Source organism: Phaenicophaeus curvirostris, chromosome 4 (assembly GCF_032191515.1).
Source record: "Phaenicophaeus curvirostris isolate KB17595 chromosome 4, BPBGC_Pcur_1.0, whole genome shotgun sequence".
In the NCBI taxonomy this organism is placed as follows: domain Eukaryota; kingdom Metazoa; phylum Chordata; class Aves; order Cuculiformes; family Cuculidae; genus Phaenicophaeus; species Phaenicophaeus curvirostris.
The window spans coordinates 52704028-52731178 of NC_091395.1; the positions used below are offsets into that span (position 1 = coordinate 52704028).

At 35.3% G+C, this 27151-nt stretch overlaps 1 protein-coding gene across 6 annotated transcripts in view; it reads left to right on the forward strand.

The window, feature by feature from the left end:
• Positions 1-27151, forward strand: part of ATP8A1 (ATPase phospholipid transporting 8A1) — a 106797-nt gene that overhangs the window by 15591 nt on the left and 64055 nt on the right. For 3 of the 6 annotated variants that reach the window (XM_069856117.1, XM_069856121.1, XM_069856120.1), the window contains exons 4-14: positions 1073-1171; positions 5364-5409; positions 9430-9470; positions 12956-13029; positions 14889-14958; positions 15570-15697; positions 20553-20664; positions 21542-21707; positions 22364-22491; positions 24420-24497; positions 26708-26796. In XM_069856117.1, coding sequence (XP_069712218.1) covers positions 1073-1171; positions 5364-5409; positions 9430-9470; positions 12956-13029; positions 14889-14958; positions 15570-15697; positions 20553-20664; positions 21542-21707; positions 22364-22491; positions 24420-24497; positions 26708-26796 — 1031 coding nt within the window. Of the gene's footprint in view, positions 1-1072; positions 1172-5363; positions 5410-9429; positions 9471-10353; positions 10428-12955; positions 13030-14888; positions 14959-15569; positions 15698-20552; positions 20665-21541; positions 21708-22363; positions 22492-24419; positions 24498-26707; positions 26797-27151 lie in introns of those variants that run through there. The other 3 variants (XM_069856118.1, XM_069856119.1, XM_069856122.1) reach the window with 2 other exon arrangements.

Genomic DNA, 27151 nt, shown 5'->3' on the forward strand with positions numbered 1-27151 from the left:
ACAAGTATCTGCCTTACACAGAAAAATGTTATCTATGGTCAGCATTTCTTGTAATGGAGGATGCTGCCTGGAAATCTGGTAGGGGATTGAAGGGACCCCTGGAGAACACCAAGTCCAAACCCCGTGCTAAAGCAGGTTCACATACCTCAGGTTGCACAGGAACATGTTCAGACAGGTTTTAAATATCTCCAGAGAAGGAGATTCCACAGCTTTTCTGGGTAGCCAGTTCCAGTGTTCATCACCTTTGCAGTAAAATTCTTCCTCATGTTCTGGTGGAACTTCCTAGGTTCCAGTTTGTGCTGATTGCACCTTTTCTTGTCACTGGGCACCACTGAAAAGAGCCTGGCCTCATCCTCTTGACGCACACCCTTTAGGTATTAATAGGCACTGATAAGATCCCTTCTCAGTCTTCTCCAGGCTAAACAGACGCAGGTATCTCAACCTTTCTGTGTATGAGAGGTGTCCCAGCAGCCTTTTTTGTGGGGTAGGAATTGCAGCTGAGGAGAAATGATCATTTATTCTTGGAGTGTAGCTGATAAGGACTAAAGCTGAACCTTGGTGAAGATTAACAACATAGAAGTCCAGTGTTATAGAAGCTGTTTCCCTTATCCCAGCTGGCTCGCTACGCTGGTTAGGAAGACAGTCTTTTCTATACTATGACTGTGGCTGTACTCACTATGTGTGTAAAGGGCTGTGTCCCTGACCCAGCTTACTGAGACTTGTGCCTGCTCTAGCAAAAATCTAAACTGAAAAAACATAGTTGTATTTTAAAAATATATATTGTAATTTAATTAGAAACATGGCAAAGAAAGGTGAATATTCTGCAGACCATGAAACCCCTGAAAGCAACTCCATTGAACACTATGCTATTTAAAATGCAAATCTTGTTTTATTGTATCAGCTTCTTTAGAATTGAAGACAATAACCCTGTCTTGGAAGTAATCAGCACCATGTCTAGAAAGTGAATCTGGTTGCTTTGTCTGCATTTGCACTGAAAGTACTGTTTCTTGTATTAAAAATATGTTTTCAACCAGCAATACAAACAATTTTTTCTCTCTCTTATTTTTAATAGCAAATACCAGATGTATCACCAACAGGCCGTTACACAACACTGGTCCCTCTTTTATTTATTTTAGCTGTAGCTGCAGTGAAGGAGATAATAGAGGACATTGTAAGTATTTAATAGCAATGTTTTGTAAATAGCTTTTAAATTTTTCATTGATTATGTTACAAAAAATTTGTTAAATAATTGTGTGTGGAATCATTCTTGCCTTCTGCATGCTTTTGAAAGCTTTTAAAGCTACTTCAGAAGATTAAGTCTTCAGAATATGGTGTTACAATTTGAGAGTGTGTTTACTACCTATAAAATTGGCAAGAACATGGTAAACCAGTGACTTTTGTGATTATTGTATGGTTTCTAGTCAAACACTTCTATTAGTGAAGTACAAGCATATATTTAAAGTGTGAACTGGAACCAAAGACTCCACAGAACCCAGTCAAGTCCAGAATATTGCACATTTTCTCAAGCAAGGGCTCTGCTAAAGGAAGATTGAAAGCTACTGAATTAATCTCATGTTGAATCTATTTTAAAACCAAATAACCTTTAAATATTTATTTGGTTAGAAAAACTTTTTTTCTTTTTGAAATAGCAAGAACAGAGTCCTTTAGTCCCATTACTTATACTTGTGAGGTGAGTTTAAGCTCAACTGTGAATGAGATACTAGACGTGACATTTTGTAGAAAAACTGGGAGATCTTGTGGCTTTAGTCCAGTCCATGAAGAAGGTAGGATTAAAAAAAAATCTTCTCAGCATCCTTTTGAATTTTTACATCTTTCTTTGAGATGCATTTGAAAATATAGGTAAGCCCTCAGGAACTCAGAGCTTAGGATCTTGGAAGCTGTGTAGTCTCAAGCATCTACACCTGTCCTCCATACCTGAAACTAGATGGATTTTTTTTTCATGACTAAATAATTCCTAGAGCTTTCTAAAAAGTGTCTTTTAACTTGCTACTGGAATTATAACGTGACACTTTTTGTATATTTAGAATACTATATTTGGTTTAATACATGTTAGATGAATGATTACATGTCACTAATGTGCTGTTTTAAAAGTAGGCTTTCTCCAGTTGTAAAATCCAGGTCCAAATCCAGATCCATGCATCTGATACATCTTTTTGTTTCAAAAGTCACATGCATAAAATTCTTTGTTTCGTTGTTGTGACTTTGCATGGTTTTGTAGACAGCAAGGGGAGTAGACCTTTTTAATTTTTTCCCATTGCTCCACTCCAGTGCAGTTTACTGTTAGTCTTTCATGTCTTGGTGCTAAGTGTGATCTGCTGATACCTGATGGCCAGGAACATATGTGGAACGCTTGTCCTTGTTAGGCAAGTACTCCCACCTACGCCAAACTTTCCTTAGCTCTCTCTAGCTAGTGTTTGTGGTAGTCGTTGTTTTGCTTTCTTCTGACATTGAATGAAAACTTTAAAAGAGCTGGGATATTGTAATGACAGAAGCTGTGGGTAGGGGAAGGAATTTCGGGCTTTGTTTAACTTTATACAGAAGATGCTGGGGTTTCTGAGTACCTTCCTGCTTGCTCTTAACTTTAAGTTTATGGTAGAACTTGTTTCTCTAATTTGTGTAACATAATTGAGTCTTAGCTTTAGATGATGTCTTCTCTATCTAAGGAATTAGTCTTAGTGGCTTACTGAATCACTCTAGATGCCAAGAATTTCTTCATCCTCTCTTCTTCTGTTTTAGTTCAGCAGGTGTGTGGAGTACAGAAGTTAGATACATAATATCACTGAGTGCTTTGTCCACTAAAGGTGTAGTGCTCCTGATTTTTGATATTGTGGGCTGTTCTCTTGATTTCTTGAAAGGTGCAGGTGGTATAGTCTTTCCTTGCCTACAAATAGTAGGATTCCTGGGAGCATTGTGTTTATTGTGTTTGAGCAGAGTTGTAATGCATGTGCAGAAACATGATCAAGAGGAAGAGTGGTGAGCTGCAAAGCAGCTCTGAAGTGGAGGGTGGCTGACTGGGCACATGGTGCCTTTCCTACTGATACAGTCAACTGTACCTCTGTGAATGGATGGTAAGCAAGATATATTGTCCCTCTGGGATGTATGAAGCTCCTGGGCTCCTGATTCAAGTGGTCCTGAAAGAGACGATGTTTCAGTTAAATGTTTTTGTTCTATTTTGCGTTTCTACTATTCTTTGCCCAGTAGTCAGCTTCTCTTCAAATGTTGTTGCTTTCTCTTTACGTAAACAAAATCACTTTAAAAAAAAAACCATAAAATTCATTTTGTGTTCTTTCAGATATTTTTAACCATTCTGCTGTTGATACTTACAGACTTAAAGCATCTGTTGGTGTCTAGGCAAATATAAAGCTGAGGCCACTGCTACTGTACAAAGTGCCCTTTTTAAGTTATTTCATGCACTCGCTTTTCTTTTATGTCATTTGTTTCTACCATTTGCTCTTTGCAGCTTGAAGGGTACCCCTTTGGCATCGCAGGGGGTAGACAAGAAACAAGTTTAGGGTTTTTCGCATATATTAACTAAAGCAGTAAAGTTCACATTTCCAAATGCACTACAGAGGTAGCTAAAGGCAATTAAAATACTTTTTTTTCTTTCTGTTAAGTTTGCATTGCTTCAGCATGTAGTTAATTCCTGCTGTAAGTACTTGAAACTCAATGAGATGAAGAAGCTGATTAGGAGAATTTAGCTGCTGGTTTAAAGGCATGTGTGTGGTTTAAATGTCTGTGTGTATATATAAAAATGTAGCTGATGGTAACTTCATTAATTTCTCACTTGCACAGCTGAGTTTCACTGACTGTAGTCCAAACAAAACAATTTGCTTTGGTTTTGTAGTCAAACAGGTAGGAAATTTAATGTTGCCTGCTAATTACATCATACAGGAATATCTGGCTGACTATGACAGCTATACTTCTTTGCCTGAGAAAGCTGACCACTTGCTGCATAGCAGAATATTCAGTGTGTTCTCTCTCAACTTTTAATTTTCATTGTTTTAGTTTCTTTACACAGTGAGATATCACAGATCTCCAGGAATAGTTACCTTCATCTAATACTAAAGCAAGATATCCATAGCAATAAATATACTTATTGAAATAATAGTTACGGCTCACAAACCACAGGCTTCTTTTTCTGGAGTGAAATCCCAAGAAGCAGAAGATAGTAGCAGAAGGCATTACTCATGAACAGCATGTGTGTGCTAGCAAAATTTGTGACATGTAGTGCTAGATTATCAGTTGTTTCCAATTATTTTCACCTATCATAGTTCAGAAAGCAATTGACTTTAAACTGTTACTTTTCAAGCTGAAGGAGACTCTCCCTGTGAGTTTATACACACCTGCATTGGTCATGGTATTATGCTTCCCATTAATCAAAGGTTATTTATCTGTGAATTCAGGCAACTTTTTGAAAGGAAGATGTGATGATAATCTGTGAAAAGCAAGTAAAAAATAATGCCTTAACCTAGTCTTTGCAAAGTTATAAGGTGGCCTTTTAAGATATGCTAGCTTGAGGTTGTACCAGCATTTTGTAAGAAATAAATCTCTTAAGTAGCTTGACTTATTTTTCTTTTAATTTGCAAGATTTCTTCTAATTTTCCTCAGAGGCGTGAATTCTGTAGCTCAATTCAAAAAGTTTCCTTAAAACAGTTGATTCTGTTTTAATTCATTTTCTGTATCATGTTCCTGCTCAGAAAGAGCAGAGTTTATTACTCTTAAATACTGTGTTTACACTAGTAGTCTCCTAAGGTTTTTGTAGCTAAGATTAGTTTGATGATACCTTGAAAATGCTGGTGGTTGGCTGCATTGAAAGATTTCTGTCATAAGGTTGAAAACGGAGGGGAGGGATATTACAGCCTGTTTAGTGTGCAGGGGGCATGTTTGTTGAGTTTTGTTTGTCTGTTTGTTGAAGTCTGCAGGCACTTGTTTGTAAGTGAAGTCATATGTTTACACAGTTGTTGCTTGACTTCAGCTCTGCATGAGACACTTGTATGAAGAATGGTTCCAAGGTCTTTGCTCTGGTAGAATAATCTCCCAGTTCCGGGAAAAGACACAGTTATGTCACACAAATACCCTGCTTCCTTATATAAGGAACTTGTTTGTATAGTGAACGCCCACATGAGAGGACATTTTATTACAAGACCATAAGCCTGGAACTGGGTGTGACTTCCCTGATGATCATAACTATGCACATAGTCGATAGTCTTTTTTTAACGTGTTTTTTACATCCATTTATTGAATTGATGAGTGAGTGGGCGCAGTAGATGTGGTTTTATCTTAAGTGTGAAAGCTTTATCATGTCAACAGAAGTGTTTAACCACTGTGCATTTTTAATTTAGAAAAGGCATAAAGCTGATAGTGCAGTGAACAAGAAACAAACTCAAGGTAAGAAACATTTTTAAAGCCTGTTAATTGTGATTTGGGGAGGTTTGATTTTTTTATGGTTTTTTTTGCAAAGAATACTAATGTGATGTGAACTGCTGACAGGTAATTGAGTGTGAATTTGCTTACACTAATTACTTCAAAATTTGGAATCTAAACAGTTGAAATAACAATTTGCAGTCACATTAACACCACAAAATGGAATAAGTTCTAAATGAAATTTCTGAAGTTCTGAAGAAACTAACATTTACTCATTTAACACAGATGATGCTGTCATCACAACTATATTTAGTGGGCTGAAGTTACAATGAAAAATCTATACATTTCTAAGTATACGAATCATAATTTATTTTCAACCAGCAAATCTTGAATAATTTGATTTTTGAAAAGTGCAGTTGGAAGGACAAGTCATAAAATGGAACTGTAGATAAAGTTGCATGGAGTTTTTGGGGGCTGTATTGTTTTTCTTAGTGTGAAATTCATATAATGGTTTGATTAGAGATAACCAGATATTTAGCCAGCATACCCAAACCAAACTTTTTTTCTTCTTTTTTTTTTTAGATTTTAATAAAGAAAAGGAGGGTTAAATCAGAGAATTATTTTAACTTGGAAAGTGAGGGAGATATAGTCCCAGTTTGTAATGTTTAGTGTGTCCTAAACACTCTTGTCAGGTGGGAGGTCCATATTTAAGTTCCCACTTCATTGCTCTTTAACTTCTTGTCTATTTTGAGGTAGGTCTCTCTTGATAGAGCTGATCCTGCTTTTATAAACTGGCAGAGGAATGATGGTCATGTGAATTTGATTGCAGAAAGTATGAAGTAATACCAGAAAGAAGAGAATCTTACATGGACTCTTTTTTAAAAAAAACAACAAACATAACCTTAAGTTTTTTAGAGAGGGATGTAGTAATTGACTAAAGATAACCAGAATTGTTTAGCTCTGCTAACCACTGGAAATGTATCTAACTTTAAAACACAAATTTTAAGGCCTACCTAAATTGTACATAAATCTTAGTTAACTGCAGAATTTGTGGGGGTTAGTGGGGGAAGATACCTCATGAAACCAGCAAGGATGTAGCTCAATAGGAGGTATGGAGAGATTAGGACAGGGAGACAAATCTGCTGGCTGAAAGCACTGAGAATAGAAATGTTCAGAGAACAGACCTGGAGAAACAGATAACCTCTTATGTATATGTAAAAAAAAAAAAAAAAAGAAAGAAAGAAAAGTGTAATATAGGCATCTAAAATTCTTTCAAGTATTCACAGGTTTTGAGATTGCAACCAACAGTTTTAGGTATCAGTGAATGTTAAAGTGCCTTTTCAGTTTTTTGGGGTTTTTTTTAACTCAGAGTGTACAAAGTTTAAAATTAATGAATGACTCGTTTTACTGCCTTTCCTGCCTCTTCTCCTTGGTTACCTCGCATTAGGGTCTTTGATGGCTGTTCCTAAAATTCCCAAATGTTCTGTGCATGCAAAAGAGCATCTTGGAAGTTGGAAGTGTAGTGAGGATACATAAAATATTGCTAGCACTGAGAAACGATTTCTTAAGGTTTCTTAAGATAATGCAGGGTTCACACAAATACAACATCAGTTCTAGTCTACTGTCAAAACAGTGTTTAAATGTTTTGTCAAATATGGTCTATTGTCAAAGCAATAATTAAAAGGTTAGTTGGTATGGTGCTCTCTTGCTTTGTTTTCATGTAACCCTCAAAAGTAGCAATGTGCATAGTACCTTATATATCTAGCTCCACCTTTGGTTGACATGTGCATGTGTAGATTCTGTATATGAATTGCCTTTCATCCATCTGTTCCTAAAAAAACATCAGTCTCTCAGTTATACTTTACGTAATTAACTATTAGAATTTCCATTACTATGAAAAACCTTTTGCAGAGATTTTGATTTATTGGGCTACATTAGGGATGATTTTTGTTACCTCAGGCTGCAGGCATGTACAGCAGGACACTGTTGTGTGAATTAGTCTTCTGTAGGGCAGATGGAGCATGCTTTTGAAAGTTAGTTGCTGGAGTCAGCTGAAAAATGGGAGATAACAAACGTGAAAGGCGGACTGCAGAAGACTTCATGGCACAAGTTCTCTATTATGTAAAAGGAACATAGCAACACCACTTTTTTTTTTGTTCTCAAGGTGGATTTAATTGCATGTCAGTGTATGTTAACTGTGCTTAAAAGCTTATTGGATGAAGCTAGGGTTAGAGTACTCTTGAAATTTCATCTGTCTGCATGTTTTTGTGAGTCTGTCTCATCTGTTAGTGAGCTGACTTTAACCAGAAGGAAACAAATCCAGAAAGAGCTGACAGTTTCCTTCCATTTAGTGGGTTAAACTGGCTTGTTAGAGGGTCCAACAAACGAAATAGGCAGCTCCCATTAAGCAGTGAGAGTGCACCTTTTCATGGGGTGAGGGAAGGACCTCCCATTTGCAGTGGCAACAGACACTGTGTTAGGTCAGTTTAGCTGCATGTGAAACAGCCTTAGGATGCATTTCAGCAGTGCAAGAGCCTCTGCAGGCAGCACTTTTTTAAGAAGCCCGTGACCACCTCTGGCAGCTTATTTGCATTTCAGACCTGCAGAACTCCACTAGCAGCTATTCTACTATAGGTGTTTGTGAAACTTAGTCATATAGATTGCTGCAAAGTGTATTTTTAATCCTTGTCAGTTCTCTCATCTGGTTGATGCCATGGCCCCGCAAACAGTTTTGCTGACACAAGAGGATGGAAGTAGGTAGTTGGTGGCACAATTATCAAATGTCTTGGGTTCATTAGAACAGTATTATAACTGGTCCTCACTCTGAACCTGTAGCTTTACCACTGAAGGGAAATGGTTATCAAAATAGATTTTTCATAATGGTCAGCTGATGGGTGAGACAGTCATTAAAACACCTTGCTTACTCTCTGAAAAGGAGACTGCTTCATTTACTGTTGTCCCAAATATATCAGCACTAATAAATCTTGGGGAAGGAAGGGTAAGAGAATGTATCTTTTTCTTGAAGAATTATTAAGCAGGTTATGTAATGACTCACAGAAATCATTGGGATGTACCAGAAGAGGGGTCAGTCTGGACAGAAACTCAAGGAAGACCTGCATGTAAAGGCCATACATATTTCCAGATTTTGATCTACGTTTTTGAAATCAACACACACTTAGGCAAGGATTGGAACATGATTAGGTAGTTAGATAAGCACTCTGACAATTTGAAAGCTGGGAGACACAGTGAAAGAGGACAATTTCTTGGAGTTGTCTGGGTATTGATACAAGGGAACAAGTTTTCTTTTCATTTGATTTGTAAATGGTGCTAATTTTTAAAAGAGTCACCTTTATTATTGTCTGAAACACAATTTCAGTGATGAACTGGCAAACAATGCGTAGGTGTTGCATTATACTAACAATAACTAAAACTAGTGTAGAGGGGCATTCTTACAATATTAATTGCTACTGCCAGTGAAAATCCATGCTAAATCTTACACTAAATGGCATGGATTGATTTTGGGGGGTTTCTGGTAAGTTTATGGAGGAGATGACTGCAGTGATTCTAAAATTCTCTGACATGCCAATAATGGTAAGAACTGAATCCTAAGAAGCTTTCTGGTCACTTTTTATGAACCTTTTTGTACGAACCTTGTTAATAATGGAACTGAGAAAAAGGGTTTTAATTTATATCCCCCCCAATAATTTCATAACTTTTTTACTTTGGAACTTTTTATTCAAATTACTAATTTATTTTGGAAAACACCACATTAACATGTAATCTGTATCAGACTTAGTTGATTCTCAAATCCTGTAAAATGTTCTGATTGACTTTGTAGTAAGATTCTATGGTACAAAAATTATTACATAGAATATGTGCTGTATAATTGAAATGTTTGACCTGAATTTGTAGAAAAAAGAAGCATGCTGTAATACATTGTGTAAATGAACTGTATCTGATAAGGAATCTAACAAATACCTGTATGCTGCAGTTAGAGTCTACAAAAGAAAAATTGTCTTTCTTCTGTTTTTTCTTTTTTTTTAGTACTACGAAATGGTGCGTGGGAGATAGTCCACTGGGAAAAGGTGTGTTTATGTTAGTGACACAGCATAATGCATATTTAATATTTGCTTTATTTCTCCAAATATTTGTCATTGATAAGAATTAACTGATACAATGGGAAATGTATAATGTTTCATATTTTATTTTTTGCTTGTTAATACTTGTCCCTTAAAACATACTTTTAAGTCAAGACAGTTCTGATGTTATGAGTCAGACAAAACTGCCATTAAATGGTGGTCTGTAAGTTCAGTGGAAAATAACTGGAATGATATGATTGACGTGGGAGTATTCACCTATGGCAAAATTACACAGTTGTGTAGTATTGTTTGGTGTGCCAAGGCAGAAAGTTCTTTCTGGAAAGTAGTTACTTTGTTTATTTGCTGAATTTCTTTGGCTTAAACACTTTCAAGACTGTTATGCAGTGATTAGGAGAGGTCTTTTCAAGATAATTTTGAATGACAAAGTGTTATGCTGTCTATCTAGTCCCCTAGTTTTATTGTTTTCCATACCTGAAAGCTTGAACAAAATTTGACCCACAGTGATATGGAGGCAAAGTTAAGATGAAATTGGTTTACACCTTTGGAGAAGCAAGGGTAAGAGGTATATCATGATGCAACAGAACAGTGGTCTTACAGACTCACACTGAAATATTTTACAATACATAGCAAAAGTAAAGAACTGAATGGAGAAAGTCAGGTTTAGGCCTATTAAAGAATACATTCCCAAAGAATTCCAGTGACCTTTCAATACCTAATACCTAAAGGCTTCTCTAAGTGTGTGAGTTTCTAACAAATTCAGTTTTGTGAGTTTCTAAAAACATTCAGCAGGTAGATATTTAATGTGCTTAAAACAAAGGGATAACATATTTTGTTTGAGACCATTAACCAATTCCCAGTTTTCTTTCAGGTAGATGTTGGAGATATAGTTATAATAAAAGGCAAAGAGTATATACCTGCTGACACTGTACTGCTCTCATCAAGGTAGAGATGCCCACTGATGCTTATAGTGTAGAGGCTGGTTTCTCTACCCTGCATTTATTTATTTATTTGTTTGTGATTGCTCCAAGGAAATAAGGAATAAACAAAACCTCTGCTGTTCTGAAGTATAGTCTTTGGTTCCTTTCAGTGTTTATCATTTCAGACAGTGTTTCTTTAAACTGTGACAATTACAGTTTTAAAATCACACTGGCATTTGATTTACCCTTAATAAAAACTTAGTATGCTGTTTTATTATTGGATGTAATGCACAAAAATCTGATTCTCTCTCTAAAAATTGAACCTCAGCTGCCATATTTAACCAATTTGGTCTTTTGATGTGTACATAACAAACTGCATCCTATAAATAAATTTAAGTGGATATATTACAGAGAACAGAAATGTTTGTAATGGATATAGTCACCAGTTTGATTGTTGAATCAGGGAAAAAAGTGAACATGAGATGTGAGCCATCAAATTACAGAACTGTCTTTATCAGCTGAATATTCACTTTATTATATTCTAGATATTATGAACAATTTCAGCACTGAAAGCAAGACAATTTATAGCATGTAATGCTGTGACTGTTTTTACATCGACAATCAGGGATTGTTTATCATCATTTCCTTGGACAGATAATTATTTAAGAAATCCACATCTTATGTGGAAGATATACATTTTTCAACATCTATTTGATCAGGTCGATAGACAACATAAACTAAGATGTTTTTAAAATGAAGATTGGTTAAATATGATCAATTGTAATTTGATTTACTACTGTATGTTTACAATGCAATTTCCATATTTTTTTCTGGCAGAAGCATTATTATTATGTGTGATGATGGATTAGGTATAAACCCTCTGATCCCACTGAAGTTAGTGAATCCACTCATGTGTACAATTAATAACATCAGGATCTTATGCATTTTTGTGACAAACTGTGGTGGAAGCTAGTACATTGTTTATGCCATCTTCCATTATATCTCAAATTAAGAGTCCTGTTTCTGAAACACTTCTAATAAATTATCTGGCAGTTACTTTACACTTGATAATAATACTGTAAATTTTCCCTGCAGTCTGTCTTTAGTACCAGTGTTTTTATAACTTCAGATGTTTTTGTATTGAGTATCCTCTATAAAATCTTTATTTCTGCACTTTGAGAAGCATTTATAAATTTTATTGGTGCTTCTCCATCAAGATATTCATTGGCAATACACCATGCAGCAAAGAACACTTGTTCTATTGGCCTGATAATAGCTTCTGTCATGCTAACCTTAGTGTTCTCAAGTGAAAGAGGTTACATCCTCTCAAAGCAAATTCTTTATAATTTTCCTGAGTAATGTTCTAAATTTGAGGTTTTGCCTAGATGTCTTCACTGTTTTCCCCTTTTGGATTTGGAGGACACTTGCATCGTAGTGTTCTTCAATTGTAGCTGACACACAGAAAAATACCAGTTGCCTGCAAAACCTTCTATCCGAGCTTTGACCCTACTGAAGGAACCCTGCATCACACATTGATAGATTGAAGTAGTAGTTGGCTGCCATGGACTTGTCAGGACCTCTTTGCTTAACCTCACTTTACTGTCCTTTTTTGAACATACTGTCTCAACTATGACCATTACTCGCCTTGAATTTTACTGTCAGGTTTTCTTCTAGGATCCAGTTTGCAATGGGGAGGCCCTGTTCAGACTTTGCTTATAGCTAAAACTCCCTTCTCAGTTAGAGTCCTGTTGCAGCCCTCTTTCCAAGAGAGAATCCTGTACTACTGCATCACCTCTAATTCTGCCTGCATACCAGCATGTGCTCTCTTTCTCCAGGAAGACATTCTCGTCATTTTTGCTTTCCAGGTGTTTATTGATGCCCGGTTACGTTTTAGGTTTCAATAGCAATGCAATCCTGTGGGCCTGGTTTTAATTCAAACTAATTATATTTGGTTCTTTTTACCAGCAATAGCAGTTTCCGGAGAATAACATCCTCATTATTTTAGGAAACTATTATCTTTTACTGTGCAAGGACACAAACCTCTGAGATTTAATTCCGCTTGTTTCTTGCTAGTTCAGTGTAAACTGAAATTTACAGAGCTGAAACAAAATACAAAGTAATTTTCAGTGTGTCTGCACAGAAAAGTCACCTGATTTTTTTTTTCTGAAAAGGTGGTGGAACATCTTTTGTTGTGGCTTTTATATTTTTAATTAGTGCGTGGATTGGCTAGGAACTTGGTCAGGTGTGAAGTAAGCCTAACAGCATTTTATTTTTACTGTACAATATCAATGTGTTCTGCAGGTTAAAATTGGTGCCTTACAGTAAAACAGTCCACTCAAGTAAAAAAGGAAATATTCTAGCTCTTTTCTTTCTGACCTGATTAAAATAGATTTTGAAAAAATTGTCATCAGACATTTTTAATTAACATGTATTGTTTGTATAATAATTTCAAACTCTGTCTTTTTTATCCTTATCCATTTGTTTGTTTTGGTTTGTGTTCCCCTCCCATCACTTATTTTTCTGTTCTAATCATTTTCAAACTGGGATGTGTAGGTGGCAGTAGGGGAAGTAGTGAAAGTGACCAATGGGGAACATCTCCCAGCTGATCTCATCAGTCTGTCATCAAGGTTAGAATAAATGAGTTGCACAGGATACGTGTGCAGTGCGTGGGTCCTCATATACCAAATATGAAGAACACTGCCATGCTGATAATCTTAACTTTGCCGTTCTTTTTTTTTTCTTTGCCAAACCCTAGACATTTATAAAATTAGAAAGGGTTTGATTGATAAAAGTATGGATCGTTAAAGAGTAAATACACAATAGCACTTCAATAAATTAAAATTTGTCTAAGTCCTCTTTGTTTTTACAATATCCCCATGAAATTTTATTGGACAAATTGTCATTGAATAAACACACAGTAAAACATCAGGGTAAATATACGTTTAATTGCTTAGAGGAATTAAGAAGAATGTACATGTTTAAACCAACCCAATGTTTTCAGCAAAGAATATAGTTTAATATTGGTAGGACTGGTAGAGGACCCTCTGCACAAACTTGGATGTTGCACAATCTCTGCTGCATGGAATGACAAAAGCAGCCATGTACTTGTGTGTTGTGACAAAATGCATGTTTCGTAGACACGCCAGCTTTATGCTCTTGTCTGCACTGTTACGGCAATTTGTTTTTCCCTAAGAAATCAATGGGCCTGCCTTGATCTAACTGTAACTTACTGTGGAGGTCACTGCTGTCTGCTAGAGTAATTACAGTTAAGCATGTGTCTCACTTGAAACGTGTTTGCTGCCTTAGTCTGTTTTAAAAGCGCTTCACAAAAATATTGTTTGTTTTCTACTATTCACTAATAAAAATGCTAGAATTGTAGTAATGTTTTCTAGAGATGATTCCATCCAAATGATCTAAACAGAAGTTATTTACATTTTTAGAAAAGTTTGTCAGAAGTAAATGATAGCCTGAAAAGACTTTAATATGATTATTTATTATATTTTAATGCCTTTGCTTTACAAAAATGTTAGAATAACCTACAGTACTTCATCCTGCCAGCATTTTAAAGCTCACTTAAGAGTTAAGAAAGCAAATTTAAAAAAATACTTGATGATTCAATTTCATGCTAAAAAGAAGGAAAATATTAGAAGCTTTAAAATAGTGTAGAGAGTAAACAATTATTCTCTTAAGTTGTAAGGGATTTCTATGATTCATCCTGTCCTTTACAGGATCAGAACTTATTCCTATCATAGAAATAAATAGTAGCTGTTCTGTCCTCATGCCCAGAAAATGGGAACTGAGTGGATAGTTTAAGAAATCCTCACCTGATAGACACGTTCTTCATGTTCTTGTTTACTCTCTACTTGTAGAAAAATAATTTTGTCTTCTGTATCTCTGTTTTCGTAGTTAACACTTCTATAATGGTTGTAATGTTTTAAAACCTAGAATATTTTGCAGAATACTGCTGTTACACATTAAAAAAAAGCCTTTTATCAGTATATGTCAAATAAACAAACTGTTCAATTAGCAATGTTCTGCATCAACCTAAAACATTTAATTTATGAAAGTTTTTAAATTGCATAAAGCACAGATACATTTCAAAACTGTATTTTGTTCTCCATAATTTAGACTTTTCTGATAAAGGATTTCTTTGCAAAAATACTTTCACATCTAAACTACTGCTGCCTACAGTAATTGGCACTACAAATGTGCTATATTTGTGCCTGTATCTTAATCTCATGTAAAAACAAAGAAAGCTTACTATGTACAGCATTTTTAGCAGTGTTTCATATAAGAACGTAGGTTTTGGCAAACTTTTGTGGAAATGTAAAGTACTGTTGGTTTTACAGATAGGCTGTAAATTTCTGGTTCTAAAGATCTGATAAGGAAAAAAAACAATTGCATAAGTAGCTATTAAAAGATTACTGAAAGTTCATGGATTTTTGACATTATTATTTAAAATTAAGGATTTTTTTTTTCTTAATAGTGAACCGCAAGCTATGTGCTACATCGAAACATCTAACTTAGATGGTGAGACAAACTTAAAAATTCGACAGGTAGGAATTTCATTTTTGAGGATATTGCTAATGTTCTTTTTATTGCTGCTTATAAAGTATATTTTAATATATTAATGGCCATTTTGGAAGACTGACATTTTAATTGTTTGAATGAAAAGCTATGGACGTCATAGAACTTTTTATTGAGTTAATTAAGCAGAAGGAATAAATGGTTACTTCTAAGCCATGCCTTGCACATTGGTTTATGGTTTTTCAGTGGGAAAATAGGTAGCGAGAATAGGTAGTCTGGGCATCAGCTTTGTTTTTAGTGGACAGATCAAGGGGAGGGGAAAGCCCTACAGAAAGCAACTGACAGTGCCAGTATTGTCCTTGAGGGGAAGGTGGGGAATAGCAGTTTTGGCTGCACTGTCTCCAAGTAGAGAGATTCTTGCTGAGAGTTATATGATTGGTTGTGACCCTGTCTCCATCATGGTGTTTTAAGATACCAAGATGAATTCTTCCAGCAGTGTCACAGTGAAGTGTAGCAGTCCTATTTTGTTCCCATATGGATACTAGTTGTCTGGTTTTGCACAATAGATAGATTTACAATAGATAAACTTATATATTGGACAGTGGTTTTTAATGTTATAACAAACTAATTTTGTTTACAGGGTTTGCCGCTAACATCGGATATAAAGGACATAGAAAGCTTGATGAGACTTTCAGGCAGAATTGAATGTGAGAGCCCAAACCGACATCTCTATGACTTCGTTGGAAACATCAGGCTGGATGGGCATGGGTATGTAAATCCAGGGAAGACAGTCTCATTAGATTCAATCTAACAGTAGATAGCTGCACCTTCTTAAAATACTGAAGATTTAAGGCATGTCTTTATTCTGTTAAGAGTAGAGAGGTAAAAAGCTTTTCTGACGTATTCATTATTAGACTTTATTCTTTAAAAGAACTTGAGGGATAAAACTACAACTCGAGTAGTCCACAACTCGAGTTTTTTGTACTAGTTGACCTTCCTAAATCAGTAGATAAGGATAATAGAAGTGAATGCTAATCAGATTCTGATAGTTCTGAAATATGTACTTGGTAACTCACTTCTTAAGCATCTCATTTCTTGCCTGTGAAGTTTCTATTACAGAAGCTGAACAGAAGTAGTTTCTTACCTTTTTTTTTCCTTTTAGTTAGTTTTTGAGTCTGGAGTAGAACTGAGCCTGTCACTTTATACCTCAAATTCTTCTAATTTGGTAGCTGAAAGGCATTTCTTAGCTTAACCTATTGAAAGTATGTTTCTTTAACAATAGATAGCCTCAATGCAATTGCAATAAATATGCCTGTAAAAATGCATCAAAAATACTTAAAATAATTAAGTGCTTACCAGATACTGATATTTGGAGTTTTCCATGGGTTTAAATTAAATACAATGTTTAGGACTCTAAAATTCGTTACCAGATCCAGAACTGTTGAGTCCTTCATTCCCAAATATTTACAGGATTTCTTTTTTATTTGGTAGGCATTTATTTCTCCGTACATGATATTATTCATGTTTGGGGTTTTAGACTACTATATATATAGTATTAACTACTTATTAAATACTTTTTTTATATTCCATTTTTTATTTACTGATTTCTTACAGATGCATTCCGGGAGTTTTCAGTCGCAAGAGTGTGGATCTATTATAATTCCACTGTACTTGTCTTTAAGAAGAGAAAAACATTTACCTGTAATTCTTCTCTGAAGGTAATAGTTATAATAGATCCACACATTCATCCTTCCTCCCTGGCTAGAGAGAAAAGCATATTTTTCTTTTTAATATAATTATTTAATTTTAAAATCTGTTTAAAAAAAGAAAACCACATTGAATAAGCTGATGGCCATTATGCCTCAAGAATGTGTAGGAGCACGCCATCTGCTGGTCAAGCAGTTTGTCATTTAAGAAATTCAATTTTGGAGTATTAAATATAGTTCCTGTGCAGTAGGATAGTTCTAAAAGTGTGGCTCTAATATAATATTTACCTTCAGTGAAAAAGAATTGCAGGTAAGTAACTCTTTTTGGGTCCTGACCTTATTTTCAAGCTGAAAAATCAGGGATGACTTCTCCTTCTACCCGTATTAGAGGTAGCAGAGGTTCATCTAAGTGTAATTTATTTATTCAGATATTCTAAGATCTTCTTACCAGACTATGTAGATCCAATAGTTATTTCTACTTCATTTACTACCACCTTAACGTTTTTGCAAAAGCAAAAGTATCAGAGTATCCTGAAAAAGCGTCTTGCTCTTTTTTATTCTTTCCCTTTATGTAACTCATTGGAGTGCCATAAATGTTGTATCTGGTTGACCTCTTCAGTCTTTTTTGTTTTCTCTTCATGGGAGGACAACTCAAGAAACCAAACAGTCTCTTTTTTTCTTTTAGCTATTTAGTATTCAGAGAGGTAGAACTGCACTACCATTATTTTGCCTTTTGGCTAAGTCTGTGGGTTAAAAGGCGCAAAAAAGATTTTGTGATATCCTCAGCTTTTTAGTGAGTTAACTCTAAATTGTGCTGCTCTTTGTTATGCTTATGAATATAAAGAAGCATGTCATTTGGTTTAAGGCAATTGAAGACAATTAGCTAGAGAAAGGAGAAAAGGTCTTTGCCCTGGATAAATTTGAAATTGCGATTAGGCAATGGCTCAAAGAAAAAGGGTGAGCAAGTTAAAAACAAGGGCAGATATTGATTGTCCAGACCTAAAGTAAATGTTTTCCTTAAAGACGTTATTAAGAAAAATTTGGGTAAGAGTGAAGTATGCTTGTTAAGAAAACATTTTGCTGTTTTGATGTAAGCTTTCAAATTTGTCTTAGGAATTGTTAACTCTTAATAAACCCTGGACAGCCCTGGTAGAAAAGTCCGGTGAAAAGCTTATTTCCCAATTGAGGTCACGTACCAAATACAACTCAAATATGTTGCTGAGGAGTCATTAGTTATGTAGCATACAAGAAGAATCAGATGAGTGGTAGCAGTGTTGAGAAGGCTGAAGACAGGAAATAAAGACTTGAGAGCTCTGTCAAGTCATGACACTATCACTTTATTAGACAGTAGGGTAACAGTGTTGAGCATGATACCTGGCAGATTTGCTGTGCCTTTTCAACTCCTTGGTCTGTGCAGCAGTTCTACTGGAGACAAATCATGCTGGCTGCAGTCCCTATTGTCTTCAGATTGTCTTCCGATTACCAGACTATTGAGGATAAATTTATGTTCCAAATTGGAGAAGGATATCCATTTGAGAGCCAGTGTCCTGATGGAAAAAAGAATTAATGGATTCTGCAATGGAAAGGACTTTACTGCATATTCTTCCCAGGTTTAAGGGGGGAAAACAAAGAGGAAGTTCAGGAGGTGATAGGAGGATTCTTAGAACCAGCATGACTTTTAAAGGAGTACAAGAATTAAGTGTGGAAGTTTTCTGCCTTCCTAGAGACTTCTTATATTAGTAGAAGGGAGAGGTTGTTTTTTATGGAAAAGCACTCAAATATCTTTCCAGATCAAATATGGTTTCCTAGTTTCTGCAAATAAACATTTAGGGAGGAAGAACATGTATTTTTCCTCTTTACTTGAAATCTTTGAATCTTAAAATCATGTGTATGAGAGGAAAGAAATGGACATGATGAGCCAGAAGAAATTAGTACCTGTCAGTTGCTCACTGAAAATGACTTCATGCTACTTTTGCTACCAAAAATGTCACTAAATACCATTGCTTCCTCAGACTCTTTGCAGCTTGAATATCAGAAATGCAGTTGATGTCATTATGCAATTTATCTGTGATCTTCATAATGTGTTGGTTTAAAACAGCTGTAGAGATAACAGATTTAGGTAAGAATGCCAAACACTAGAGCGCTATTGACAAGTCTGAACTGCTAGCTGGTATTTTATAGAAAGAAAAGTGCAAAAAAAAAAAACCCGAACTACTTACTGGGTATGTATAAAGTTAGCTGTCTGATTTTAAGGCAGCTTAATGTTTCCAACATCTTATGATGTTTTGTTGCTTATTTACTCACTGAAGTTTTACAAGAATTACAAGTAAATTTACTTGGGTTTGCAATTTAAAGAAGGTGCAGGAAATATTGTTGCGAATTTTAAACGGTTAATCATGTTCATTAAGGATATTTATTTTAGTGAAAAAGAGTATTAACTTGAGAGTTCAGGAAACTATTCCATTTGAAAATCACTTTGGAAAATAGATTTTATAGTAGTTGAGTTTCAGCATACATGTAGAAAAAGCTTCATAGTCATAAATCAAAGGATGTTACGCCCTGGACCCACAAGCCACATGCTCACATCCAGGCTTGACTAGGGGGGATTTGTTTATCTGTGTGGCAATCCAGAAGCCAACAAGGTCACTCCCAGGGTGAAAATAACATAAACAGACCAAAAGAGTCAGGTGTACAGCCGAGATATGGGGGTGCAACTTCCCAAAGTTACAGGAACAAATCCTAACCTGTTTAGATCACAATCTGGTCCCTGAATGCTACCCAGGACACTTGGATCCAATCCAACACACTCATCATAAGGAAATGGGAGGGAGACAAAGAGAAAGAGAGAGAGAGAAAAGGAAAAAAAATCCCCACATCAATGGGCAGCAGCAGTTCCTCAAGAACACGTGGTCACAGCTGCAGCTTCTTCCAGGCCGTGTGGTCCAGGCTGGTCCGATCAAAGTGATGGTTGAGAGAGAGAGAGAGCATGAAAGTGAGAGCCCCCCTACATGGTCCCTTCCAAATTCCTTGCCTGTCAGACCCCCATCAGCACGTGTTGGGATGTTCTTGCCACGTGTCTTTCAGGAGGGTCCAGCCCGGTTAGTCTGACAGGTGGAGGAAGGGAGGGGGGCAGTGCCTGTCACCGCATCACCTTCCCCTCTAGCAGTCAGCTCTGGACCTTGAGCTCAGCCAGCTAAGGGAGAACAGTGCTTACTCCTGCACCTTCTCTCCACTGAACCTGGCGCCACAGATGAGGCCCTCAGGTGATATCCCAAGCTCTGTCTTTGGGGAGGTCTGCTGCTGCACTACCTCTACTCTTCGTTGCTGGCACCACAAAACAAACACGTGAATGGCCAGTCATCAGACAAAATGTTTAAGGCAAAGAAAGAAGCATAGGGCTTTACATTCCACCCCATGACTTAAACATTTGTTACAGAACTTAAATCCAAACTTCAGGTCCGTGCTGTCTATAGTGATGACCCTTATAAGAAGAGGACAGGATGTGGAGAACAGGGCTGAGGAAGAGAGAAGGAAGGAGTAGTGACATCCTGGATCCATGAGCTATCAACTTGCCCAGTTGAAAGACTGGGTGTATTTCCCAAATCTGTGAGCTGTCAACTCGTGCCTATGCTTCTTTCAGCTTGCCCAGTTGAAAGACGGGATATTACCGAGATGCACAAGCTGTCGACTCATGCCTAGGCCTCTTTCATAATATTTTTGCAAACTTAGATTTTTGGACTTACTTTTAAACTGTCAAGTTTTTTTTTTTCTGTCAATACTCTCAAAATATTGAAGAAGCATATTTACAATAATCATTTAAGTTTTGAGAAATTAGCTAATAAGTTTTAAAATCTGGTTATGTTTTTTCATTGACATTGATTGTTTTAATGCTAAAAGGTAGAACTCTTTCCTTCTAGTACTGTTCCACTGGGATCTGATCAGATTCTTCTACGAGGAGCTCAGTTGAGAAATACTCAGTGGGTTCATGGGATAGTTGTGTATACAGGACATGACACAAAACTTATGCAGGTTTGTCACTTGGATTTTTTCTGAACTATCTGGGTTTTTACCTGATATTATACTGTTATATAGCACAGAAAATACTTTCAGAAAACATAACGATTCAGTATAGTAGTTAAGAAATATGCCATATTACTGATATTTTAAGAAGTAAAACCAATGAAAATAAACCAATTTCTTGTTATTAGTCAGTTAGACACAGAGTAATTTTTCCACTAATAAGCATATTCAAATCTATTTCATAACTTCTGTTTTTAAGACTAATATATTAGCAAGTTTGTATCAATATAGCTTGCCTATTCATCTTTATTCTTGACTGCTCCTAAAACTGTCATCTTGTGGAGTTTTCTTTCAAGTACAAAAGTAAGCATTCTTGTCGTAAAACAAAGTGAAGCTCAATGTGTTTGCAAAATGAGGAGAGAAAAGAACCATTCTCAAGACTATGAAGTTACTTTTCCTGGTGCTGTTTGAATTATCAACACTGAGTTGCATTTGTTGAGGAAAGAAAGAATACTTTAAGACTGGTTATGCATGCCTCTTATTTAATGCTCTTCTGATTTGTAAAACAGTTACTCAAAAAAAGTTTTATTGTTTATACTATCAGTTGTTTTCTACAGTACTGATAAGGACATCAATTTTTAATGTTTACTGTGAGCTGTTGCTGTTATGAGTGTTCTGTGTGATTGTTTGAACTACTTGTGACACAAATCCAAAGCTCTAATTCATGAATTTGTAAGCTGCTTTTTTTTCTGTTGAGTGTAGCTGCTATGCCGTTTATGATGATAATATATTTGAGAGAATATTTAGAAAACATGTCATTTGAAAAGCAAGAACCATGTGTAACCTCTAATATTTAATAGCCATTCTTGTTTTTTACCTTTTGCAGAATTCAACGAGTCCACCTCTTAAAATGTCTAATGTGGAACGAATTACAAATATTCAAATTCTGATTCTGTTCTGCATCCTTATTGGCATGTCTTTGGTCTGCTCTATTGGTTCAGCTATATGGAATCGAAGGCATACTGGAAGAGACTGGTATCTTGATCTAAATTGTAAGAATTAAAATTATATGTTAACATATAATGTTATATATTTTAGTGGTCAGCTGTCTTTCATAGTGGAAAGAGGGACGATTACCATCCTTTACACAGTGTGGTCTTTCTTTACTGGTTGTTGAATAACAAATAGGCTAGTTATATCACGGTAAGTATAAAATTTACTTTGTAATGCCATCTGAGCTCTTGCTGAATTAAGGAATGGGAGCTTTGTGTGTTGCCTTTGCATCTTTCAGCCTCTACAACTCTGCAGTTCAGTAAGGTCTGTAGCAGCATTCCACTGATGTAAACAGTCAGCAGGCTAAAACCAATTTCAGGTATTACCTATGGATTATGTTTAAAGTTGCAGTGACTTTTCTGGATTTTTAAGCTCTTTTATACCAGGAAATGATACTGTGGCTTTATAATTTTTACTATACAGGGGTAGGTCTCTAAATTTGAGCTCCACTTTACTATAAAAATCCTTAACTCTTACGAACATCATATTTATAGGCAAGTGATATTATAATTAATTCTCAAGTTTCTTCTTAGACACAGAATATTCTATAAATCAGCAGTTAACAATCAGCAGTTAATGCAATGTTCTGAATATGTTGTATATACATACTTTTAGGTATGGCATTAATTTTTTTGTTGTTGCTTTTTTTTGGCAGATGGTGGAGCAAGCAACTTTGGATTGAATTTCTTGACTTTTATCATTCTCTTCAATAATCTTATTCCAATCAGCTTGTTGGTTACACTTGAAGTTGTTAAATTTATTCAGGCTTATTTCATAAATTGGGTAAATATTTCTTTTACAATATGTATTGCTTTCTAAAATCAAGTGGTTCACAAGTAAGTCAAGTGGTTGATTGAGTGCCTATGTGTACATTTTTTTCAGATTTTTTCCTAATGTAAATACTTAAGTCTGCTGTTTATTTATTATTAGTGGAATCTGAGAAGGTAATGATAAATGATTTTATTTAGTGCTTTTATACCTGCACCAAATTACTTTTTGGAATATGTTTTTGTGGGCTTTGTACTTTCTCATTATTAATATTCAGGTATCAGTTTCATCTGAAATGATCAGAAGAAACTATTTTGCAGTACAGTGGAGTTTTGTCCAGTTTAGATTCTTTTGAAGTATAGCCCATAGGGTGTGGGTAGGAGGATGGGGTTTGCTGTTTTTCACACCACCACCATAGTGTAATAGGTTTTGTTAGTATAAAGCGAGAGTCTGTTAGCGTAATCTCTTAAAAATACATAGTTCCTTTTTGCGTCCTTTAATTTTTTTTCTTAATGAATTAATAGGAAGTGTTTACTCTGTTTGGGATGGGGGTGCAATATTCAATTTAAAGCCATGTAAGTGCTTTTAATGACATGCCTTCCATTTTTCAATTTTTCCAGCTGTAAATTAGTCATACCATTCTGAATCTCTTTAGTCTAATTCCTTGATCGAATGTGTGAAACAGATGTGTGTGTGGGATACAATGTCATGCAGATATAGATAAATGCGTATCTAGAGTAGATGGGGCAGTTTATGCTTTATTTAAAACGTTAAATCTTCTGAGCCGTCAGTGTTTTCATTCCTTTGTTTCTTTTACGCTTTCTAACAAATTGACGACAAATAAGAGAGTGGAATTAAATTCTTCCTTCGTGTTCTGTATTCTAAAATAAGTACTCAACAAAGACTTACCCATTTTGAATGTGTACATTGGCAACTGTTTACATAACAAATCCAAAAGGTTTTAACTTTTGTCCGCCCCCCTCCATTTCAGATCATAAGGTATTAGTCATCTTAAATTTATCTTAATAAATGTCTAGAGTCCCAAATTATATTAAATATTATCTTTGTGCATGTCATATTGATATAGAGAAGTTGGTCGTCTGCAGTCTTTTGCCCTGCATTGCATACTTCACAATGTTTTAATCTTTTAGAGTGTTTAAAAATAAAGTTGGGGAGGTGTGTTAAAAAAGCCCATCACTTACAATGTACTCTACATTTATTGTGTACTCTTAATTTATCTTCACATTTTTTTCAAGGTTTATATTTACCTTGCTATTAAGAAATGGCTGGTTGTGCATGCAATATAAATAGATAAGACTGTCTTCTCCCTAAATGCTACAATGTACTATTTCTGCTTGTTGCTGTTATTATTATTTCTGCTTGTAAATTTTAGATGCATAGATAAACAGGTTTTCAATGATATAGATAACTGGAAATAATCAGAGTAAAGTCTTAAAGATTTATATAGTTTTTTTTCCTCTTTAAAGAGTAAATTAAACTTTTTCTAGGGACTCTTGGAGGTGATTGTGTGTATGTGTTAAAATACACATCATAAGTAGAAACATAGAATTGTTAAGGTTGGAAAAGACCTCTAAAGATCAAGTCTAGCCATTAACACACCGCCACCATGTCTGACACCATCATGTCCTGAAGCACCACATCTACATGTTTTTTGAACACCTTCAGGGATGGTGACTGCACCACTTCCTTGGGCAGCCTGTTCCAATGCTTCACCATTCTTTCATTAAAGAAGTTTTTCCTAATATCCAATCTAGTCCTCCCTTGGCACAACTTGAGTCCATACAAATAGATACGTAGAAGTAGATAACTTGTATTTGTATTTGATTTGCTTTTACTACATTTACCTTTTCTGTTTATGTACTAGATTTTTTTGTAATAAGTGAAGGAAGATTAATTTTTTTTCTTTTTTTTTAAATCTACAGGACATAGACATGCATTATGAACCCACGGACACTGCTGCAATGGCTCGTACTTCCAATCTCAATGAAGAACTTGGACAGGTAAAAAAAAAGTCAATGGTTATAATTGTGTATTGAAATTATTTATATGGTTTTACAATCTCAATTATTTAATAATCTCTATTTACAATCTAAATTATTATTTAAATACCTTATATTCTTCCTTAGACTTTGCTTATTTTTGTTCTCTTCATTTTGTTAGATATTTTTAAGAACACCTTTCAGTATGGGGGAGTTAGATTTTTCAAATCAGTATTACATGAACAAACACTGCTTTATGTATCAGTGTGCCTGTTGTAATCATAGAACACTAAAGTGTGTTGTTAAAGTTAGGAAATCAGAGGAATTCTGAGCATCATGGTTGTATACATTCCCTTTTCATTGCCACTGAAGACTGGAAGCAGTGAATGGAATGAGGGCTCATGGCTGAATCAAGCTCTGGAAATTTGGACTTATTTCTTCATTTTGGTTTAGAATTCTCTTTTAATACTATAAAATCAGTTAAGCTTTTTACAAGAGATCACTTGTTATACTTGCTTCATTTTGTGGAAGTAGTGTGCCTGGGACACAGGATGTGCTCCCAGTAGCATTATGTGTTATATTTGTGATTTCACGCAGTTGTATTTGTAGTCTTGCTTTAAGAACATTCTGAACAGTATGCTTTCTGTTACACTGACTGGTGATGGTATTCACTGGAAAAAATATTATTTAATTGAACTGTATTACATGCACAAGAATACATACTCTTGCATTTCCTAACCTTGAAGTTTTCATAACTAATTTTTTAGTTTATTGTATAGGAATGTAAAAGATGTTTTTAGCTTTCCAAGAATAACAAATAATGACATAATTTTAGACATGCAGCAAATAAGTCTTAGAGACTAATATAAGAGATCTACCTTTCGGTAAAACAGAAGTTACAGGTTAGCGTGTTCTAACATGGGTTTATGTAGAGGATAGTGCATTTGCCTACTGTGTTTAAGTGTGTGCAGATAGCAGAAAAATTCATTATTTTCCTGACCCTAAAGTGGAGTGCAAGTTCCACTAGTGGGGAAGAGGCTGTGTTGAATCTCTGCTTTCCTTCTGTCTCAGTTTACTTAATCTCTTGGCTTATTGACATTGCCAGACACATTTCCTTTTTTTTTGATGTCGACAGTTCTTGTCGTCATTTCTTAAGTTTTTCATCAAAATCTCCTTCATTGCCAAGATCTAGTCAGACTTCTTGGGATCTCCACTTTAACCTCTAGGTTTTAAGAAAGGCAAAACTTTGGTGTTGGAAAATAAGGTTGAGTTTTCTTAGCTGCATTTCCAGCTTTCCTATTCTGCCCACATAAAAAACCACAGTTGGAGACGTAAACCAGGCATGGAAGCTTTCTTCTAGGTGCTGTTTTGGCTAGGTTGTAATCCTTCGGAAACAGAATCTTTAAATAGGATATGCTATTTTAAATTTAGGAAATGTAGTAAATTTTACTAATACGTACCCTTATTAGCTTCATGTAATTCCTAATCAAGAATACTGTGATTTTTTTAATAAAAAATAAATTTTACTGAATTAAAGTTGAAGTTTATCTTAGGCTGATAAAGCTTTTGTTTCGTCACGGACTACTTCATTTCTTCATATATTTACTCTTTTCCTAAGATTAGAATTGAACTAAACTTCAGTATATCACAGATACATGCATTTCAGCTTCGATTTTTAAAATACTTTACCTAGTAATTTCTAGAGAGGAAGAGTTTATGATTTTCAAGGAAACAGGAGAGGTGGAGTAGACATAAGGAATGTATGTCTTCTGTTCTTGCGATTTGGCTTTTCTGAACAGTTGTTTTTTTATTAATGTTTTGGCTTTAAGAAGATATTTCTATGCCAAAAAGAGGGGTTTAGAAATGCACATACTTTTCTTTTACTGATTGCTTTCTGTCAGAAATGGAATATTTTGCTAGCAAAGCCATTGGTCTTCGCTAGTTTCATGCATTTCAACAATATGTAGTCTGAGGAATAATTAAGTGTATCACTGTGCACTGAAGAAAGCTTAAGCTTCCTGACATCTCACAGTTGATTGCTATGTTTGGAAATGAGTATGAAGAACTGTGCATCTGCCATGTTTGTGTAGTGTTTGTTGTTTTTTATTTCTGTGAACTGTCAAGATTGTAGAACTGGTAAAAATATTTAGGGGGTTGATAGTCATGAATGACACGAGATACGTAAGTAACTGCTGAATGTTAATATATAGTGAATTTTATCATTCATTTAGGTTAAATACATATTTTCTGATAAAACTGGCACCCTGACATGCAACGTCATGCAGTTTAAGAAGTGTACTGTAGCAGGAGTTGCTTATGGGTAAGTATTTTTATATACTTTTCTGTATCTGTGTGATTTTCTTTTCTTCTGCCTGTGCATATGGCCCCATGCATTAATACTACAGTTAAAATGAACTTATGCCTCATAATATCTACAACTAGGAGTCAGTTTGTGATTGTGAAATGTTACTTATAAGGAGTATCATCCCTTTAGTCATGACATCTCTTCTTACGAAGAGAAACAAAAATAAAGTTTAGATGCCAAAGGCTTACTCCAGTAGCATAACTTCAGTATGCATGCTTTTTCTATCTATAAACATAATCTTTTTATTATTGTTACTAAAAGAAGTAGTAGTAGTAGAAGTAGTCTTTCCTTATATTGGCAAAAAGTCCAT